Source organism: Chiloscyllium plagiosum, chromosome 35, assembly GCF_004010195.1.
Source record: "Chiloscyllium plagiosum isolate BGI_BamShark_2017 chromosome 35, ASM401019v2, whole genome shotgun sequence".
Lineage (NCBI taxonomy): Eukaryota > Metazoa > Chordata > Chondrichthyes > Orectolobiformes > Hemiscylliidae > Chiloscyllium > Chiloscyllium plagiosum.
Genome location: NC_057744.1, coordinates 7,726,900 through 7,750,003, shown reverse-complemented (window position 1 = coordinate 7,750,003; position 23,104 = coordinate 7,726,900). Strand labels below are relative to the sequence as shown.

Genomic DNA, 23,104 nt, shown 5'->3' with positions numbered 1-23,104 from the left:
TTATGGATGCTCTGTCTACACCCTTCAGTATCTTGATTTCTGATGAAGAGCTTATGCTCGAAACGTCGACTCTCCTGCTCCTTGGATGCTGCCTGACTGGCTGTGCTTTTCCAGCACCACACTTTTTGACTCCACCCTTCAGTATCTCCCATTCACAGCCTACTCCTTCACTTTGTTTGAACTGTACAATTGAATCTCATTTGCCATTATTCTGCCCACCTGACCAGCCATCACTGAGCTTACGGAACTTAAAAACTACTATAGCATTTTCCACTCTGCACATGACCTGAAACATTCTAAAATCAGTAAATATTATTACAATATTCAACATACACACACAGTTTGTTACTTTGGGTCCAAAGCCAATGGAACAAAATTCAATTCCATCGCTCAGGAAGTCAACATTCCAGGTACAGACCTTAGTCGAAAAGTTTCGGGCATAAGCCCTTAGTCAGGAATGAGCGCCACACTTTTTGACTCTGATCTCCAGCATCTGCTGTCCTCACTTTCTCCCAAGGACATACCTTAGATGATCATGAACAGCAATGAAGTTTATTGTTTTATTGAGGGCATCAGTTGGTTTGGACAGCTGGTTTGCAATGCAAAGCTGTGCCAACAGAGTGGGTCCAATTTCCACACCAGCTGAGGTTACCACAAAGGTCTCTTCTTCAATTCTCCATGCCCCTGAGATGTGGTGACCCGAAGGTTAAACCACTATGAGCCATCTCTCTCTCTCTCTCTGTTAAGAGAGCAGCCCTATAGTTAGATTAGTTAAGTATACCTATCGTTTTCTTAACCCCTACTTATCAGGAAATTTGAGACATGGATAGCAATTATGAGCAATTGACCTTTGACTGTAACTATCTCTTATCTCAGTAAACACAGTGCTGACATAATATATTAGCTTATGAATCAGAAATGAATGTAGGTTGCAATTGAGAAGGAATTGGTAACACAATGCACGTGTATGCATTAGTTCCATTGATAATTGTGATGTGCGGGTCAGGTGGATTGGCCATGCTAAATTGCCCATAGTGTTAGGTGCCTTAGTCAGAGGGAAATGGGTCAGGGTGGGTTGCTCTTCGGAGGGTCGGTGTGGACTGGTTGGGCCGAAGGGCCTGATTCCACACTGTAGGGAATCTAAATCTAAACCTAAATCTAATCACTCGGGTTATGTACTATTGCAATAGTGAAATCTCAATATAGCCTTCTCAAGTATGTCCTTTCATTGTTTAACTCTTTTCAATAATCTGAGCACATTTTCTGGTGACATTCTCAATGCCTTCCCCTGTGACTTTCTGGGCAAAACTAATTGAGTGATTGTAATTTTAGGTGGAGATTCTTGAGGTGCTACTTTACACAGAAAGTTGGATAAAAATAGTCTCACTTTCAGCTGAAATTGTGCTGAGGAAACGGAGTTGAAAGAGTGTAAACACGCTGTACTTTCTCCCATTGTTGAAATGCACCAAGCAGACTAGACGTGTGTAAACGTAACAAATGGAATACCTTGAACAGTGAGTTGAATAAGTCCTCTGTCCTCTCCGTAGGAATTGATTGCGTGACAAGAGAAGAAACCAGAGTCACCTCGGTCAGCCGGCGTGATCTACAGGAGACAAGCAAGCAAGCAATCAGACATAACTTTATCATTGTAGCAAACCGCGTGCACTTTTAAAGAAAGGCTTAGACTATAAGTTATAATGTGTGCATTGTGTGTACAAACATTACTTATGGTAATCCAGTAGTTTTCATGATCATCGTTATTGATGCTATCTTTTTATTCCAGATTTATTTATTTCAAGTCTTTTAGCTTCCTTGGTAGAATTTGAACTCACATCACACACAACGCTCTGGCTAAAGGTTATTGAGAGAGCCACACAAACATCAGGAGGTTAGGAAATCCCATGTTCTTGTATCCCACACTGCCATCAAACCACCCCTTAAAAAGGATCTTCAAAGTATTTCTTTAATATAATACAGAAGACCCTCCCCCCTGCAATTAGCAATGTTTTCACCGAGGGCATTGTTAGGGATGAGTAACATAGTGGGCTTCCGTCTAGTAGATTGCTCCTTTAAAATGTGCATATGGAGATCTGTTATTTTTCAAAGCAATCACCGTGCAGACAGGTTCCTTTCCATTTTCAAAGATAAATGACAACTCAGCTACGAATGCAGCAAGGGTGACCTCATTTAGAACATCACCTTTTGAGAGTCTCACAAAGTAGAAGTGAGTTTTAAAAATAATCGCAGAGCAGGCAAAAACAATTGGTTACATATCAGGTTGTTGGATTGTTCGATTAAACATTTAATGTGGTCAATTCATCTTCAAGATTGGAACCCTTTGTCCACTGAAAGCCGAGGATCAATTCTAATCAGTGTTGAGGCATTTCTCACTTGTGATTCAGTCTTAATCAGATCTCACAACTTTAGGAAGCTATGTGCTGATTAGAATGAGACTTCAGCAGGATACTGTAGTCTGCTGCTAAGGAGCAATTTTCTCAGCAATAGCTTCTTGTTCCTTCCCACGGTGCACAGAGAGCACAATTATAGAAGCACTTCTTCCAGTGCAATAACACAGTCTCATGCTAGCCAAGGAGTTAAAATTATTCTTGGGTAAATATTCAACTGTAGCTTTGGCCACTTGTTGAAAACATTCCCATCTGCTGATGTGACTTGTCATTTTTCTCCTTTTTTCCGAGGGGAGGCAGTGACTTGGCCAGCATGTTGATTTCCTCATGACTTTGCTGATCACGTATGTCTCTACTAACCTTTACATAATAAAAGTGCTACTTTTTCATTCACTAATAAAGATTTCTCCTTAAAATGGCTGCCACGACCATTAAACAATGGTTTTGGGGATGAGAGACTCGGAACATAGGATGTCAGAAAGTCAGTCTGTTTTAAAATAACGCAACGGTACATTGATGTTCCTTTAAACTAACTTGTTATTTTCTGCATCCTCAAAACCCATTCCATTCTCCAAGGTGATTAAGACCCAATTTTGGCATTACTCTGTCTTGATTAACCTCATTTTCTAACATAACCCATTTATAACCTTAGGGATTTGTGCACATTGAACGTTGACCCTTTTAACACCACAATATTGAAAAGCCCTGCTGAATGGACTCAAACTACAGGAGAATACATAACGAAATTATCCAACAAAGGGCACAGTTTGCAGTATTCGTGTGGAATTCATTAAGATGCATGCTTTAACCAGAGTAAATGTGGATAACCCTTCACATAATCTAGAGCTGACAAAACTGAAACTGGCCACTCAGCCCAACTAATATGTCTATATAAGCTTTTCTGATCCCTGTTCACCTGACTCTTTGAGCATAACCCTGCTCTCTATCACATGTTCATATACTCCCTTTAAATGCATCACTGCTATTCACTTCAACCATTCCATGCAAGTTCTACAGTTTAATTATTTTGTGGGCATAGGAATTTCTCCTAATTTGCTTGTTGGACTCATTAGTGACAAAAATTCATATTTATGACTTTCAGATTTGGACTCTCCTACTACTGAAACATTTTATTCACATCATTGTACAGCCACAGCATGGTGGCTCAGTGGTCAGCATTGCTGCCCTACAACGCCAGGCACCCGGATTCCATTCCATCCTCGGGTCACTGTCTGTGTGGAGTTTGCATGTTCTCCCTGCGCCTGTGTGGGTTTCCTCTGGGTGCTCCATTTTCCTCGCACAGTCCAAAGATGTACAGGCTCGGTGGATTGGCCATGGGAACTTCAGGGTTACAGTATATGGTGGAGGGGTGGGATGCTCTTCAGAGGGTTGGTGTCGACTTGATGGGCTGAATGGCCTGCTTCCATGATGGAGGGAGTCTATGATCCTATTCTATGAAATGGCCAGTTTCCATACCGTAGAGGTTCTATAATATCAATATATTTTTTTGAATAATTAGATCATCCATTTAAATGTAACTGGATGCTGTGAAGGCATCCAGTGAACTAGTTGTGCCCCTAGCCAAGCTGTTCCAGTACAGCTACAACACAGCATCTCCCAACAATGTGGAAAATTTCCAAAGTGTAGTCTCTGTACTAAAGAGCAGGACGATACCAACCAGCATCAGCTACTGTCCCAACAGTCTACACTTGATCATGAGTAAAGTGATGGAAGACCCCATCGATACTGCTGTCAATTTCCCTTGAATAAGCTGCTCACTGACACTCTGTTTGGCCTACGTCATGGGCACACAGTTCTTGACCACCTTACAGCATTGGTCCAAACATGGACAAAAGAGCTAACTCCAAAGGTGAGATGAGGATGACTGCCCTTGACATTTGACCAAGTATGGTATTAAGGAATCAATGTGAATCAGGGGGAAAGCTTTTTGCTGTTTGGAGTTGTACCTTATGCAAAGGAAGGTGTTTGTGGTTGACGGAGGCGAATCATCTCTGCCCCAGGACACCACTGCAAGTGGTAGTACCCCAGCCCTAACCAACTTCAGCTGTTTCATTAATGATCTTCCCTCCATCATAAGGTCAGGAGTGGGGATGGTCGTTAATAATTGTCCAATGTTCAGCACCAATTGCAGCTCCTCAAAATGGAAGTAATATGTGCTCTTATGTACCAAGATGTGGGCAACACCCAGGCTCGGAAGATAACAGGCAAATAATATTTGTGCCACACAAGTGCCAGGCAAAGACCATCTCCAACAAGAGAGGATCAATATGAGAGGATCAACCTCAACAAGAGATGTTCAATAGCATTGCCATTGCTGATTCCCCACTATCACGTGCTGAGGGTTACCATTGACCCGAAACTGAATGGCCAGATATATAAATATTGTGACAACAAGAGCAAATCAAAGACTAGGGTGTTTGGACAAATAAATCACCTCCTGCCTCGCCAGTGCTTGTCCACAAGACATAAGGAAGGAGTGTGATACTTCCCATGTGCCTGGATAAGTACAGGCCCACTCAAAGAGCCTGACACCCTCCAGGGCAAAGCAGCCTGTTTGATTGGCACCACATCTATCATCTTCAACTTTCAACTGTCTTCGCCAGTGCACACAATCCACAAGATGTGCAGCAGTAAATTACCAAAGGTGCTTTAACAGCACCTTCCAAATCCACAACCTCCATCACCTGGAAGGATAAGGGCAGCAGATATGCGGGAACACCACCACCAGCAAGCTCCCCTGCAAACCACATCCCAATCTGACTTGTAACTAAATCACTGTTTCTTCATTGTCACTATGCCAAAATCCTTCATATCAGCAGTGTGGATCTGCCTATAACCTAATGGCTGCAGCAATTCAAAAAGACAGCACCACCACCTTCTCCAGGGACTGACGGATGAGCAATAATATTGCCCTAGCCAGTGATGCATACGTTGCATGAACAACTAAAAGAAAAACCTACCTTCAGAGTCGAGACAACCTCTTCCCCATTATCCTTTGTAGCCACTGAATATCGGAACATTCTGTCTGGGTCAATTACTGTGTCCTCCTTCTCCCAACGAATAATGATTGGTCGTTCTCCACGGGCTGTGCAATTAAGTTCCTTGTTCTGGCCTTTAATGGCAATGGTGGTGTTGGGGTGAGAAGTAATCATTGCTGGGACTGGAGTGAAGAAAGACACAATTATGAAAGCCAAAATAAGTAACAGACCCTACTGAAGCAGGTGATGGAACCAAAGAAGCTGATCATTGTCCTATGAATGGCTAAACTAGTGTCACTATGATTAGTCAAGAGTTATACTGCACAGAGTTGAATACAAAGTTATTTATTTTTAAATAAAATGCATATATTTATTTATGGAATGTAGGCACTGTGTTAATTTCAACATTTATTTTCATTCTGTAGCACCCCTTGAATCATAGAACCCGACAGTATGCAAACAGGCCATTCAGCCCATTGAGTCCACACTGACCCTCCGAACAGCATCACTTCCAAACCCACCTCCTTACCCTTACCCTATCCCCAACCCCTTACTCTAAACCCAACCCCATACCCTATCCCCATTTCCTTACCCTATCCCCATTTTCTTACCCTATCCCCAACTCCTTACCCTATCCCCATTTCCTTACCCTATCCCCACAACCTTACCCTATTCTCTGCGTTTCTCAAATCTAAACTAAATAACATACACATCCCTGAACACTATGCGGCAATTTAGCATGGCCAATCCACCCTAACCTGCACATCTTTGGACTCTGGGAGGATAGTGAATCACTTGGAGGAAAACTACACAGACATAGGAAGACTCTGTAAACTCCACACAGACAGTCACCCAAGGCTGGACTCAAACCCACGTCACTGGTGCTGTGAAGCAACAGTGCTAACCACTGAGCAACTGTGCTTCCACAGGTTGATAGAGAGCTCTCGTCTTGGGTCACTGCAGTTCATGTTTCCAAAGCTCTGTTGAGAGGGAGTTTTGGTAATAAAGGGATGATGGATACATGTCCAAGTCAGGGTGCTGTGTGATTTGGAGGTAAACTATATCAAAAAGGAAAGAGTTTCAAGTCCCAATTTTTGCATCAGCGGATATCATGGGCCAGCTTTTAAAAATAGGGTAGGGAACTGAATGCCTGGATAAAATCCAGGTGTAAACCTATGTTGCAATTGTGTCATTCATGTAACACCATGCACATTCAGGAGCTGGGCCTAGCTGGCACAAATAGCAAAGACAGATAGTGCCTATTGTGGGGCCTACGGCTGCCTTACATTGGCTTAAAACATCCTGACAACCAGCGCTGTGGAAACATCTTCACCACATGGACTGGCATAGCCAATGAAAACAGCTCGCTACCACCTCATTAAGGTGACATAGGTGTGGGTGATAAGTGTTGGGTTTGCCATCGGTGCCTTGCTAAAGAGAGCATGCTCCTCAGAGGTCAAGATAAAGTAAAGTACTCATGCAGGAACAAAAGACTTACAGCATTCAACCCCCTACCACCAATAGACTTATGGAGCAGTAGCTCTCAACTAATAAAAATATTCCGATGCCCCGACAATAAACCTGATAATGCAAGTATGCACGAGAGGCTGAGTTTGCCAATATTCCTGTGAAAATGTCATTCTTGCCATTCTGTACTTAGCAATAAGCTCCTAAAAGTGTTCAATAGGCCATTAAATCAGAGGTGTGCAGGCTCCCTTTACCAACACTTTGAAAATTGTAAACTGTCCCTGAGGCATTGCAATCTGGACACAACTTCTGGGACAGTAATTACCAAATTGTCCCAACCCTGTTGATCTCCCACATCTTTGCTGCTAAATTGAGCTGGGCCATAGATTCATAGAGCGTACAGCATGGCAACAGACCTTTCGGTCCAACTCATCCGTGCTGACCCAATATCCCAAATTAATCTATGCCCATTTTCCAGCATTTGACCATAATCCCCCTAAACTCTTCCTATTCATATACCCATCCAAATGTTGCAATTGTACCAGCCTCTACCACTTCCTCTGGCAGCTCATTCTATATACGCACCACTCTATATGAAAACGTTGCCACTTAGGTCCCTTTTAAATTTTTCCCCTCTCACCTTAAACCTAGTTTTGGATTCCCCTACCCGGGGGAAAAGACCTTGGCGACTGACCCTATGCATACCCCCATGATTTTACAAACCTCTATAAGGTCACATCTCAACATCTGACGCTCCAGGGAAAAGATCCCCAGCCTATTCAGCCTCTCCCTACAGCTCAAACCCTCAAACCCTGGCTGGGAACATCCCTTGTAAATCATTTCTGAACCCTTTCAAGTTTCACAATATCATTTCTATAGCATGAAGACCAGAATTGCATGCAGTATTCCAAAACCAATGTCCTCCCACAAGAAGAGAGGGAAATACTCAAAAGTATTGCCCCATGCTGCTCTTACATACCTCAGGGGAAGTATAATCAGATTTTGTCTTATTTCTCATGGGATGTAGCCATTGTTGGCTGTCCCTTGATTGACCTAGAGCTGAGTGGCTTCCAGGGCGATTTCAGATGGTGTATAATAGTCAATAACATTGCTGTTGGCTTGGAGTCACATGTAGTCCAGACTGGTAAGGATGGTAGTTTCCTTCCTCAAAGGCATTAGTGAAGTAGGTTTATTCTTACAACAATTCATGCCAGCTGTCATGGTCACCATTATTGGAAATAGCTTCACTTTACAGGTTTCTTTATTGATTGAACCAATGTCCTTAGGGCATTAGTTTGAGCCTTTCAATTATTAGCCCAATGTCATTATCATTACGCAAGCTTCTCCCTCAAGCAGCTGCTTACCTGTGCATCCTTTTGCCTCTTGACTTTAAGTTCACAATGACAGAGAAGAGAATAACTATTAAATAGCACTTTTCTCCCACTCAATAATAGGTACCCTGCATAACCCTACATTTAAGGTCTTTAAAATATGTTCAGGCGATACATTTCAATCCTGACCTGAATTAATCTAATGAACCCACCACCAGAGTGAACAGAGAGTGGAAGCCTAAATCAAGCTTCATGAGATGAATGATTTGGAAATGCCAGTGTTGGACTAGGGCATACAAAGTTGAAAATCACACAACACCAGATTATAGTCCAACAGGTTTATTTGGGAGCACTAGCTTTCGGAGCACTAGCTATTCCACAACCACCTGATGAAGGAGCAGCGCTCTGAAAGCTAGTGCTTCCAAATAAACCTGTTGGACTATAACCTGGTGTACTGTGATTTTTAACCTCATGAAATGAACATCACTTGGTGTTTTTGCCTGTTGCTTGCGAGAAGCAAAAGGGATTGGTCAAGTAGTTAGAAAATTTAATATCCACACAATACTGTTCAACAAAGATGTCTCTAAATCAATCTAAATAAAACACTAAGGCCACTCAGACATTGTCCATTGACATTAGTAATTCCGGGGTAGGATTTTCTAAATTTTTAACAAATCAATTAAACAATTACTGAAACAGTAATGAACACATCAATTTAGCTCTTTGCCTTCCAATATCTGCCTGCACATCAAGGAACAGTACTCTGATAATTATCTCAATATGCAATGCAATTGGACAGCCTTCAATGCTATTTGGGTATCTCTGCAATTGCACTGATTTCTTTCTCAATTTTACATATTATTCTGAACAGAAATGACACTGTCAGCCAACCATGGGGCCCAGAGGCAACTTGTGCTCCCTCAGAATTGAGCAGGACTCAAACCTGGGGGGTTCACCTTCTCCAAACACGACACTCTACATTCTGCAACACTTAGCATGTTAAAAAAGCTGGAGGGAACAAAGTACAAGAGTAAACAATGAGCTGAGGTTGGAGGATTCCAGAAAGTTGTAGCTATTTGCCATCTTTTGCACATTCTAATCAGAAAGTGGAGGTGGTTCTTATGGGGATCAAGAGCTATGGGGAGAAAGTGGGAGAATGAGGTTGAGAAACTTATCAGCCATGATTGAATGATGGAGCAGACTTGATGGGCTGAATGGACTAATTTCTGCTCCTATGCCTTATGGTCTTATGGCTCCTAAGGAGCTCACCTTATTTTAGGTAACTGAGCGGAATAAACTAAAGATCACTGTTAATTATCTAAATACACTGCAGTTTTTATTTCCAAGGAGACGGTGTTCTTTTCTGTCCAGCTCACTTTTATTTCAGCTTCAAATTACCTCAAACAACCTGAGCATCAATATAATGTTGTTTCATAATTTCCATCTTTTTTCAGATAAATTTAGATAGCAACCTCATTTATCCTACCATGAACTAATGAAAACCCTGTTGTCTTTCCAATTTCGCCTTAGTTTAGCTTGATCAGATTGGTTTAACAGAGGCACGAGAATGTTGCAGCTTACAAAGCAACCTGACATGCCTGGAAGGGGAATAAGCGACAGACACAAGCATCTAGATTATAAAACATAAGCGAGAGCAGGGCATTCAAATTAGGCGATCGTGAGGATTACAGATGTTGGAGATCAGAGTCAAGATTACGGTGGTGCTGGAAAAGCACAGCAGGTCAGGAAACATCCGAGGATCAGGAAAATCGATGTTTCGGCCAAAAGCCCCTCATTCCTGATGAAGGGCTTTTGCCCGAAACATCAATTTTCCTGCTCCTCGGATGCTGCCTGTGCTTTTCCATCACCACTCTAATCAGGGCACTCAAATTAGCCCATCTAGTTAATCTGAAATAAAAGCCGAAACACCAGGTTAGACAATGAATGGAAAGGGGTTTATTGCCTTGCTGAAGGATTTCTAAGAACATGATTGGGGGTGAAATGGGTGCCTGTGGAAATTAGCACACAATGAGCAATCATGAATTGGAAACCACCACTTCCACACCGTTTTCACTCAGAACAACGGTATCAGACATTCAGCCCATAGTACTTATGCTGGTTCTTTTGTGTTTATAATCTGTCTGTCAGGAAGATTAGAGAAGCTGAATATTATTTAAATGGAAAAAGACTGCAGAAAGCTGCAGCTCAGAGGAATTTGCAAGCCCTTGAGTACAAATCACAAAAGCAACTAGCAAACAAGTTCAGTGGGTAATAGGAAAGGCAAATTGAATAATGGCTTTCATTCAAAGAGAAAAGAGTATAAAAATAGAGAAGTAAAAATAGGAATATAGAAGCAGACCACATCTAGAAAACCATGAACATTTCTGTCTTCCTTATTTAAGTAAAGGTATATTGGCATTGAAGGCAGTCCAGTGAAGGTTCACAAGATTGTTCCTGGATTTCATGGGGTTTGCATATGAGGAGGATTTGAGAAGGTTGGACCTGTATTCACTAGAGGATCAAAGAATTTGAGGTGATCCTTAGGGGGTTTGACAGGGTAGATGCAGAGAGGTTGTTTCCCTTGTTGGTGAGTCTACAACCAGAGGGCATCATCTCAGAGTGAGGGGTCACCCATTTGAGACAGAGATGAGGAGAATGTTTTTCTCTCTGAGGGTAGTGAATCTTTACCATAGAGGGGTGTTGAGGCTGGGCTGTTAAGAATATTAGAGTTAAAAATCACACAACACCAGGTTATAGTCCAACAGGTTTATTTGGAAGCACGAGCTTTTGAAGCGCTGCTCCTTGCTCTGAAAGCTAGTGCTTCCAAATAAACCTATTGGACTATAATATGATTTTTAACTTTGTCCACCCTAGTCCAACATCTCCCAGGCATCTCCACATCAAGAATATTAAAGGAGGAGAGAGACAGAATGCACTCATTAAGGGGATCAAGGGTTATGGGGGAAAGGCAGGAAAGTCAAGTGGAAGATTATCAGATCTGCCATGATCTCATTGGATGGCAGAGCCAAACTGATGGTGTGAATGGCCTTCTACTGCTCTTAACATCTTACCGTCATTTTCATTCACTATTTTAAAATGTTAGAAATGCTCTCTCTTCTGATTCATATTTTGGAGGAGCTGATGTTGGACAGGGGTGGACAAAGATAAAAATCACACAACACCAGATGTTGTGAGATTTTTAACCTGATTCATATTGTCCAACTTGAGAAAGGATGTACTGGCACTGGAGGGGATGCAGAGGACGTTCACTCGGTTGATTCTGGAGTTGAGGGGGTTGGCTCATGAGGAGCGATTGAGTAGAATGCATTTATATTCATTGGAATTTAGAATAATGGGGGGGGGGGAGGAATCTTATAGAAACATATAAAATTATGAAGGGAAGGGATAAGATAGAAGCAGGGAGATTGTTCCCAATGGTGGATCAAACTAGAACTAGGGGGCATAGCCTCGAAACAAAGCAGATTTAGGGCTGAGTTGAAGAGGAACTTCTTCACCCAAAGGGTTATGAACCTGTGGAAATCCCTGCCCAGTGTAGGAGTAGAGGCTACCTCATTGAATGTTTTTAAGGCAAAGATAGACAGATATTTGAACAGTAAAGGAGTTAAGGGTTATGATGAGCAGGTGGGTAAGTGGAGCTAGGGCCACAAAAAGATCAGCCATGATCTTACTGAATGGCGGAGCAGACTCGAAGGGCCAGACGGCCTACCCTTTCTTCTAGTGCTTATGTTCTTATGTCCCCTGGTCAAATCCCTGTGCTTGAACTATAAGATTAAAGAGGATGTCAAAGTCTGAAGAACAGGTCTCAGAATTCCATACATTGGGAAATCTCATGTCTAAGATCAGGCTCTGACCAGTTGTTGAATCAGCTGATACAACCTTTGTTTGGCTAATGGGGAATTAAATTATTCATGTCCTGTTTGCATTAAATATTTTAATTAGTAATAAAATTAATAATGAGTCCATAAACTTTAATGTACACAGAATAGTTGCTGCCTTTGTTTTGTGCTTAGAGAGGCCATTCTATGCAGCTTGCTACACGAGCTACATTGATTACAGTCATAAAACCTTCCAGAGCGTAGCCCCAAGTGAACTGGACTGTACTCCAGTAACTGAAGGCAGCAGATTACATTGGAAATGGGCAGTTAATCTTACTTTAGGAAAACAAATACTGCTTTCAGGAAAGCCATTCTTCATCCTCGGAGTGAGAAAGGACACTAATGTATTTTGCGTCCTGGGAATGGAGGATTGGCAGAAGGCAGTGGGGCGGGAAAGTGGCGGTGGGGGTATACATTGCCTTGTTACTATGGCTCATCCAAACCCTAATACATAAACAAAGGACCCTGCAGATTCATGCGCTATGCCACTGGTAATAGTGGAGGGCGACATAGATTTGACATTCTCCATTAAACAGAAAATGGAAAGCCACTGTCAATTTTTCTTCCAATTCTTTCAACTTCCTCCCTGCAAAGTGTCACACTTGGAGTTTCGATCCAAACTTAGAGAAAACCTCTCCATGGGCAATGATGTAAAGAGAATGCAGGCTAGCTAGGAGGGTGCAAGAGGCATTGTGATGAAGCCCACCTACAGAACCGATCAACAAAGAGCTTTCACTGGATTTGAAAGGTTAGCTCTGCTCCCTCCCTGAATTTTGCCAGCAATTTCTGATTTTGTTAAAGAGCTTGCTGAGATGCAGTTCCATTTTCAGTGCAGTGATTGACCCAATGCCTCAGAAAAGGAATGAAAGATGTTTCCAGCTGCTGGCACATTTCCAAATGCCTCAGACTTTGACGTGAAACCACCATCATTCAAGAGGGCAGAACAATTGAGAGGGCTGGGGGAATGCATTAAATGACAGGAGGCACATTTCAAAATGAAACTCCTGGTCTGCTATGACAGTGATCTTCTCTGCTCCTTAAGCTCAGTTCCCTCAGCCCTTTATATTGCTGATGGTAATGGTGGCAACCCATTCAGATCATCATTTCCCAAGATACAGTCCCTTTGAGCAGCATTTAGCGAAGTAGCACCTTTGATTCTCAATTTGAGTAAGACTTGCTAGTCCTAAATATGCTGTTAATTGTATATATATTTGCAGATAGAAAGGTTCCACAAACAGCAACATGATAATGAGCAGATAATTTAAGTTAGTGCTGTTGCAAAGGATAAGACCAGAACACCAGTGATAACCCCTTTGCTCTTCTTCAAAGTATCAATGTGGGATGTTTTGTGTTCACTGCAAAGAATAAACAGGGCCTTGCCTAAAAAGTGACATCCCCAGGCAGTGCAGGGCTCCCTCATTACTGCACTGGATTTTCAAGGAGGGGCTCTTTTTCCTCTCTGAGAAGATGGCTAGGGGTCTTCTTACCTAAAATATTATTTATAGAGTTGAATCACCTGACACCATCGGAAAGTTCTCATTGCACTTACTCAAAGTTCTGTGCATACACCTTTTTGTAAATGCCCTGCCAGGATAAAACATGGGCGGCAATCGAGTATGCACGTCAGGTATCAATGATCAGGACAGAATAACTTCAACCTATTTATAGCTCTTTGCACATACCAAGAATAATTTTCAGATTCAAAAACATGAACTTCTGATAAAATGTATTGATGAACAGCACACAGGATAGAAAATGCACTCTCGTAAAACTACCCTCAGTCCTGAAACTGTGTGACAGAAGGGCAAAAAGTGCAAGAGAATTGCCCTCAATTCATTTCAACTTCCCCTCTCCCCTCACTGACCACTCACGACAGAAAAGAGACTAAGCTTTGTTAAACTTGGGGAAGTGAAACATCGTTGAAACTGTGGCCCATTGATTCTCCAATTTTGTCTGGACAACCAGCCTCAACTCACAAGTTGACTAAACGTTAACAATTTTCCGGTTTTGTTTCATTTTCTCAAAAATTCATGAGCGTCTGCTTCCTACAGCTCAAAGCAAATTCTTTCTTCTTTCTTTCACAAGAATGCAGCCTGTTACTTCTGGATCAGGATCCTGATAGATTTTAGCCTTTTGTTCTCATTATTTATTCATCCGCTATCAACAGTACATTGACTGAATACAAGGAATGCTTTTTGCTGTCATGACTGAGCATCAGACATGAGGTGGGAAGAAAGGCACTGTGCGAAACAGTTCAATCAATAAAGCACAGGACCCTCCTGGAGCTGATATTGATCCAGAAAACAAGATGTTGTCAAAGTATAATGTAAGTGGCCATTGGCTGTGAAATTACTTATAGCTTATCTAGCATTGACTGGCCGACTCCTTGCACTGCTCTCCACTTAATGTGCCCTTTCCAATGCAATCTATTATCCTGCTTGCAAATAAAATAGATTTGCATGAACTCTGCCTGAAAGTTCCTTATTGCTGATAGAGCAGACTACCTTAGATTTTGTCAACCACGGCTGTCGTAATTATATAGCAAAGTGCTTGAAGAGATTTGGCAGCACACTCTTCCAGACTTAAATTTCCAAACTCCAATTAAACAGCAATGTGTTCTCGGTATTCCTACTCCCCTCAGTGATTTTCTGCTCCTCTTCAGTTTGGGTTTTCTGATTATCTTGCCAAGCTTACTGTACTCATCACTGTCCACTGGACAATGAGTAGACATTGCCCCCTCTCATTTGGACTTCCTCCCAACGTTAAACACTCTCTGGTACCTTGTTGGGTTCTTCATCTGCAGTTCTGAGTAGCTAATTAGTGTGGGACATTAGGAGGAAAAGGAAGACTCAACTCCATGTGGCTCTTCTTTATTATGTTTTTATGGGATTTGGTGTCACTGACTGGGCCAACATTTATTGTCCATCCTTAATTGCCCTTAAGAAGGTGTTGATGCGTTGCCTTCTTGAACCACTGCAGTCTATGTCATATGGTGCACCGATTGTACTGTTGGAGAAGGATTTCCATCGTTTTGTCCAAGCAACACTGAACAAATAGTGATATATTTCTAAGTCAGGATGGTGTGTGACTTGGAGGACAACTTGAAGGTGGTGCTGTTCCCATACACGTGCTGTCATTGTCCTTCCAGAGGGTAGAGGACACAGGTTTGGAGTTGCTGCAGTGATGATTATACATTATATTCATGCTGCTACTCCTTGTCAGTAATGTAGGAAATGAGTTCTAAAGGTAATGCATGGAGTGCCAATCAATTCAATTGACTGTCCTGCAAGAGACAATACCAAACTAAGCCTGAGGCACAGACCAACCACCCAGACAGCCATTGTTTGTGACAAGGCTTACACTACAGAAAGGGCTACAAAGCGAAGTCAAACAGAATTACAGGCAGCAGTACATTCCACCCTCTTCTTTTAGGCAGAAGATATACAAGTTTGAATACATGTACTAATGGATTCCAGAATAATTTCTTCCTTATGGTTATCAGACGTTTGAAAGGACCTCTCAAATTAATTCTGATCTGTCTCTTTCTCTCTGCACCTCCTCTGTGGCTGTAATTCACTCTATTCTGCACTCTATTCTGTTACCCTGATGCACTTTATATGGTATGACCTGTCTGTATAGCACACAAAACAACACTTTTCACTGTATCTCAGTACATGAGACAACAGTCAATCAATCATTATTAACTGCTTTTAATGGGGGGGGGGGGGGGGGGACAAGGGATGTGAGTGCCAATGGTAGGGACAAACAGCAGCATTTGCCCAACATGGGTCATGGCATTTAGCAAGTATAGATGATGTAAACTGCTGGATTATGATGGTAAAGATTTAGTTACAAAACCCTTTAAACACACCTTCTAAGGCAGCAATGAAAGAATGGAAATATTGAGCAGTTCAACGATTTTAGTTGTCGGTTTAATCAGGATTAAGATTGATGCCAGAAACTCCATGGATTGTCACATTACTAAAGTGCCCTTCCCTATCATAGTGCCTCAATCTTCATTGCATGCTTTTAAAAGCAACTGCTTTACATGCTGATTCTTCTGCACATGTTGCAAAACTAAAACTTTTTAACGCTGAGGCAGTTTGAAAAACTGAATTTCAAATTCCCATTTCAGACTCTTTTCAGCAAGGTGATCCAGTCGGTCAGCCTTGGAGCAAGGAGAGAGGTAGCTCTGACGAAATAAAGTGGCAGAGTTCCATACCCCTAATAGCTCCCATGAAAACAAGCTAAAGCCTACAATGCGCTCAGCATCACTTCAATTTCAGGGCAGGTCATGGAAAAGGATACTCACAACTGCAGGTTAAATGAGAACTCTGTTTGAGTTGTGTCTGCTGAAAAGCCACACACAATCATAGTCAAAACAGTCAAGGCCTGCTTCAAAGAAGGAAATTAGGAGTCACAGAAGAAGATTCAATCCTATCATTGAACCTGCTCCTTTAGTTGTCCATATTCAAAATGTTACGGACTCTACCCAACCACTCAATCCCTGAAGGATTATCCCCATGTTTGTGGAATTTTAAGCACAAAAATTGCATCCAATGTAAATCAAAGCCTCTGTGGTCTATTGCACTAGTTTGATAAACATTGCATCGGAAGGAGCCCCGGTGAACAAAACCATCAAATATAAAGGCAAAATAGTGCTGGATGCTGGAAATCTGAAACTGACACCGAGAATATTGGACAAACTGAGCAAGTCTGGCAGCACCTGTGAAGAGACAGTTAAAAAATTACACATCACCAGGTTATAGTCCAACAGGTTTATTTGGAAGTATAACCACTTGGAGAACTGCTTCTTCATCAGGTAGCTTGGGGGGCAGGATCATAGGGCACAGAATTTATAGTGTCCTATGATCCTATTCCACTATCTATCTGATGAAGGAGTGGCGTTCTGAAAGCTAGTGCTTCCAAATAAAGCTGTTGGACAATAACCTGGTGTTGTGTGATTTTTAACTTTGTTCATCCCAGTCCCACACTGCACCTCCACAGTGTGAGAGTCTGGTATGACTCTTCAGAATAGTTCTGACAAAGAGTTATACCAGATCCAAAATGTTAATTCTGCTTCTCTCTCCACGGATGGCACCAGACCTGCTGAGTTTCTCCAGCATTCTCTGTGCTCGTTTCAAACTATCAAATGTGTTGGTTTGTGAGATTTTATGGATGGTTAGAAAATTAATTTTTCAGACATTTGGAAATGTGATGGTAATGTCACTGAGCTCATAATTGAGAAGCTCAATCTAATATTGTGGGGACAAGGGCTCAAATCCCGATGTAGCTGATGGTGAAAATTGAATTTAACACAATCTGTAATGAAAGTTAGTCTAACGCTGAACACACAGCCTCTACTGGTGGTAATAATCACCCAAGTGGTTCAATAGTGGCTTGCTGAAAAGGATATCTGTTATCCTTAGCTGGTCTGACTCACACATGACTCCAGACCCACAGCAATGTGATTGACTCTTAACAGCCTTCTGAAATGGCCCGAGGAAACCATTCAGTTCAATAGTGCCTAGGGATGAACAACAAACACTGGCCTCGCCAGAAATACCTACATCCCATACGAGAGTGAATGAGAAATAATGTTTACAAAGGAATTGACTTCTAACACAATCTAACCAGGAACTAGTTTTGCTTACAGCCATAGAATCTTGGAGATGTACAGCACAGAAACAAACCTTTCGGTCCAACTCATCCATGCTGACCAGAAATCTAATTCCATTTCCATATCCCTCTGAACCCTTCTTATTCACATAGCCATCCAGGTGCCTTTTAAATGTTGTAATTGTACCAGCCTCCACCACTACCTCTGGCAGCTCTTTCTATACATGCACCACCCTCAATGTGAAAAAATTACCCCTTAGGTCCCTTTTAAATCTTCCCTTTCTCACCTTAAACCTATGCCGTCTAGCTTTAGACTCCCCCACCCTGGGGAAAAGTATTAGCTATTCACCCTATCCATGTCCCTCGTGATTTTAAGGTCACCCCTCAGCTTCCGACGCTCCAGAGAAAATAGCCCCAGCCTGTTCAGCCTCTCCTTATAGCTCAAATCCTCAAACTCCGCAACATCCTTGTTAATCTTTTCCTAACCCTTTCAAGTTTCATGACGTCATTCCTATAGCAGGATGATTTCTTTTATAAAAGGAATTTTACAAATTCCAGAGGCAACTATTTTGAAATGATGAATTGACATTGGTTGAAAATGCTAACTTTTTGTGGTAGACCTGTTTCAGCCATGTTATGTTACCAGTTAAAATATAATAAAGATTAATTTTAAAGCAAGAGTTTTCTAAATAAAAAATGCTTTTAAAGAAGTCTAATTACACAGTCCATGGCAGATTGTGCTTTCAACAATCTGAAAATAAGTTTGAGTGAAAACTGAGGAAACAAACATTTTTCAAATCAGACTTTTTATTTTAACTATTTAATTAATTGTATCCAAAGTGTAAACTTTAGTTTTCCCGTTACACCCACTCTCCAAATAGGGTGTCTGAAGAAATAATTGCCACTATGTAACACAAGCCGTGTTCTTTACAACCTGTATCTGTCATTCTCTGCTGCATTGATAGGAGCCCAAAAGGTTAATTAAGACAAATTATTACTGCCCAATACCACCGCAAATACCATCAAAACCCACGCACTCTTCCATCATTTGGGGGAATTCCTATTCCTATAATCTCCAATTCAATTGCATTTGAAATTTAATCCAAAGACTTTTCTTTGTGAAATTTATTGACAAATGGGGATGGTCTATCAATGCTGGCCCAGCCAGTGATGTCCAAGTCCCACAAATGAATCAAAAATAAAAAGAAACTGCAGATGCTGTAAATCAGAAACAGAAACAGAAACAGAAATTGCTGGAAAAGCTCAGCAGGTCTGGCAGCATACGTAGAAAGAAACCAGAGTTGACATTTTGGGTCGAATGAACCTTCCTCAGAACTGAAGAAGGGTCACTGGACGTGAATCTTTAACTCTGATTTCTCTCCACAGATGCTGGCAGACCTGCTGAGCTTTTCCAGCAATTTCTGTTTCTGTTACAGATTTAACGTAACTGGAGAAAGAATCAGTTGGGATATATTTTACACAAGTTGCTTCTGTAAAGTTCAATGATTTTGGTTAATATGTGCTTGATTCCGTGGGTCTGTTTATTATTGATCAGCTTGATTGGCTGAATCTGAGTGTTCATTCAGGGAAACATAAGAAAACCATGACAGGGACAAGGGCTGGAAATCATGAATAGACATTTTAAATTTCTGTGAATAGAACCTATTTTATGCACAGAAATCAATATTATCTCTGCAAAGCTCTGAAATATAAAAAATACAACAGTTAACGATCTGGAAAATAGTTCGACACGAACTTTCAAAAGGGATTGAATAAGTACTTCAAGAGGAAACACAATCGCAGGGCAATGGAAAAAAAGTGCAGGGGTGTGGGACTAATCAGATGCCTCATTTCAAATGGCCTGCAAAGGCACAATGGGCCAAATGGCCTCCTTCTGTGTTGTATGATTAAACAAAATGGGTTCCATTTCCAGTACTTTACTTCAATTGTGAAATTAATCAAAAACCTACTTGAAGTTCCATGCTTGTACTTGACTGATTAATAATCAATTCACAAATGTGTCCAGTACACTAACACTTGTATTAATATAAATTGCCTGTCTTTGGTATGATTGGACTGGCAATTCACAAGGATGAAGGCAGCAAACAACTTCACTGTATTGAGCAAGGCTCAACTTGTGTGTGCTCTCATACTCTGAACATTACTGCATCTATTACATGCAAACAAACATGCCACATGCTGGGGCACGGGTCGAACATTACTGGCACAAACTTCAAAATATTTAGAAACAATGCAAACTCTTCAAGCTCCTATTTGTGAGACTGGCTTTCCAGTTTGCTGTCACCAGCTTGGCTGATGAAAAATAATTTTTTACAATTATGTTCTGCTTCCACGGTGCTAATGTTTGTGCTTTTTCCTCAGCTTGCGCACATTGCTGTCTCAAATGGCAGGTGCTACTGAGGCTGCAGTGAATAGACTACTATGTAAACAGCGTATTAGAGGGATCAATGGCTCTCCCTGTGCTGTGTTACAGAGTATTGTGCAGAATGCAAAGCCAATAATGGGCACTAATTGGTGCAAAAAATAAATGGCCTCCAACAACCTAATCAATACAAAATTTACAGTCACAGCAACACTATTGACAATTAAGAAATGCGCTGTCCCTCAGAAAACAACTTGCTAATCAATTTCAGGTCAATTTTCTTAAATTGGGAATCAACCAGTTGGGGATCTCTCTAAGTAGCTAGAGCGATTACAAATCAGGAAGTGGATTATGGCATGGGTCAAAGTGGAACAAATAATACTTGGGTATCAGCTTTAACTTTGAGTGGACACATACTGCAATGTAAATACAATAAGTGTTCAAAGTTTGTGCGAAGATTTGTAGCTCGGGTGCTCGTTGTTGTGGTTCTGTTCGGGTCAAGCCAGACAGAGAACAGCCAGGGAATTCCTAGAGTCATGGCATTCATCCACAAACTCCATCAACAAACACATCGACCTGGACCCAATATACCAACCACTACAGCGGACAGCTGAAACTGACAACCGGAAGCGGCAGGGACAGACCACTATAAACACAGGAGGAAACATCAAAGAAGCGCTTCGCAGTAGGCTCCCAAGCATTGATGATGTCGCCTAGCCAGGGGACGAAACGTTTGCAACAAAAACTTCCAGCTCGGCGAACAGAACCACAACAAATACAATAAGGCCTTCTCATACCCAGGCATAGCCTCAGGAAAATAGGGTCAATAGGAGGCCATTCATCCCCTCAAGAATGCTCTGCCATTCAATGACCACAGTTGACCTACTTCTACAGCTTGGTCCAATGACCCTTAATACTCTTACCTCACAACAGTCTATCAATTAAAAGCAAAACACTGCAGACGATGGAAAACTGAAACACACACAGAATGTTGGAGAAACTCAGCAGGTTTGGCGGCATCTGTGGAGCGACAAACAGAGTTAAAGTTTTGAGTCTTTTTCTTCAGAACTATGTTCATACTGAATTCAGGACACTAACTCTGCTTCTTTCTCTACCGATGGTGCAGTGGAGGATTAATCTCAGTTTTCACATATCAACTAACTCCTGCAGGTGTTGTGCAATGGGGAGAGTCCCTATCTCTGAGCCAGAAGCTACAGGTTCAAGGACACACACCAGGACTTGTTGGCCTTGGAAGATGAACGTATAACATAGCTAATCCGGTTTGCTTGCAGTCTGCAAATCCTTTCATTGTGCCTGAGTTAGAAATCACCCAATACCAGGTTACAGTCCAACAGGCTTATTTGGAAGCACTAGCTTTCGGAGCACTGCTCCTTCATCAGGTAGGTGTGGAGCAGGACTATAAGACACAGAATTTATAACAAAAGATTACAGTGTCATGCAACTGAAATAATATATTGAACAAACCTAGATTGCTGTTAAGTCTTTGATCTTTTCGAATGGGTTGCAGGTTTCGGTTAATTAATATGTAAATCCCAGAACTTCTTTTAAGTCAGTTAATTAATATGTAAATCCCAGAACTTCTTTTAAGTCACGTTCCCGAGATAACAGAAGGTTTTATAAAAAAAGGTGACAGTTCAGACAATGCATTAAACGTGTGGGGTTAGAGTCTGTCTGTATGCCAATCTTGAGTCAGTCTGGCTCTATTTGCAAAGTGGAGAAAGTGAGGTCTGCAGATGCTGGAGATCAGAGCTGGAAATGTGTTGCTGGAAAAGTGCAGCAGGTCAGGCAGCATCCAGGGAACAGGAGAATCGACGTTTCGGGCATAAGCCCTTCTTCAGGAATCATTCCTGAAGAAGGGCTTATGCCCGAAACGTCGATTCTCCTGTTCCCTGGATGCTGCCTGACCTGCTGCGCTTTTCCAGCAACACATTTCCAGCTCTATTTGCAAAGTGAAATTTATAAACTATTACATGGATTGACTGCCTGCAGATTGCGCGCTTTTTGCGTAAAATAAAATGTACCTGCAAATATAATTCTGCAAATGCATATTCACCCCATAGACTTATATGTGTGCGTGCATACATGAGAAAGAGAGAGAAAATGAGTGTGTGTCAGAGAGTGTGTGTTTGCATGTGTGCATGCGTGGTAAAGTGTGAGTGTGTGGGGGTGTGATGGAGTATAAGTCTGTGAGAGGGTGCGTACTTGCGTGTGAGTGTGGGGGGGTGTATGTATGTGTGTGTATCAGAGATAGCATTTGTATGAGAGAGGGTCTGCATGAGTGTGTGTGTATGCATGCTTGTGTGTGTGTGTGTGAGAGTATATAGTGTAGTGGAGTCACCTGTAGTGTGACATGAACCCAATGTCCCAGTTGAGGCCATCCTTATGGGTACCTCATGATGGTAAACAGCAAGAGTGGAGAGTCTCCTGGTTGGACATTCTGCAGGAGGCAATGGCAAAACACTGCAGCACTTTACCCATCACCATGGAACAATCTGGTGGAAGTCCATGGTCTAACATCTGGAAACTGGGACAGGAGAAAAGATGGCTAAGCCCCAGACAAAACAGCTTTCATGGGTTTCAGATTCATGTTGCATTTTGAATGAAGGAAAATCACTCCTGAATGACCTGGTTCTCATTCTGAAATTATCCATGTAGCAGTGTGATTCCTACAGCAGTGATTTCCCAAACCTTTTCCCAAAGTGACCCCATATTCAGGCTTGAAAATTGTCGCGACCCCTCACTGTGTGAACTGTGGGAGCAGGGTTGGAGGCGATGGGAAGGAGGGGAGATTGCGAGAGTAGGGGCTTGTTTGAACAGGAACATTGCTCATATAGTTTCAGTGTTGCTCCATGGCGATCACTGCTCAGGACTCTAAGATTTCAGCTCACTTAAGGTCCTGACCCACACTTTGGCCAGCCTGCTCTATTGGGATATGCTTTGCAACATAGGCCATTCAGCCAATTGGGTCTGGTTCTATCACTCA

General features: G+C 41.9%; 1 protein-coding gene across 1 annotated transcript in view; it reads right to left on the bottom strand.

The window, feature by feature from the left end:
- LOC122540620 (Down syndrome cell adhesion molecule-like protein 1 homolog) overlaps positions 1-23,104 on the bottom strand; it is a 571,589-nt gene that overhangs the window by 146,193 nt on the left and 402,292 nt on the right. Inside the window, exons 12-13 of the mRNA XM_043676579.1 lie at positions 5,387-5,586; positions 1,507-1,603 (exon numbers count right to left, since the gene is read on the bottom strand). Of these exons, the coding sequence (XP_043532514.1) occupies positions 1,507-1,603; positions 5,387-5,586 (297 nt within the window). The remainder of the gene's footprint in view (positions 1-1,506; positions 1,604-5,386; positions 5,587-23,104) is intronic.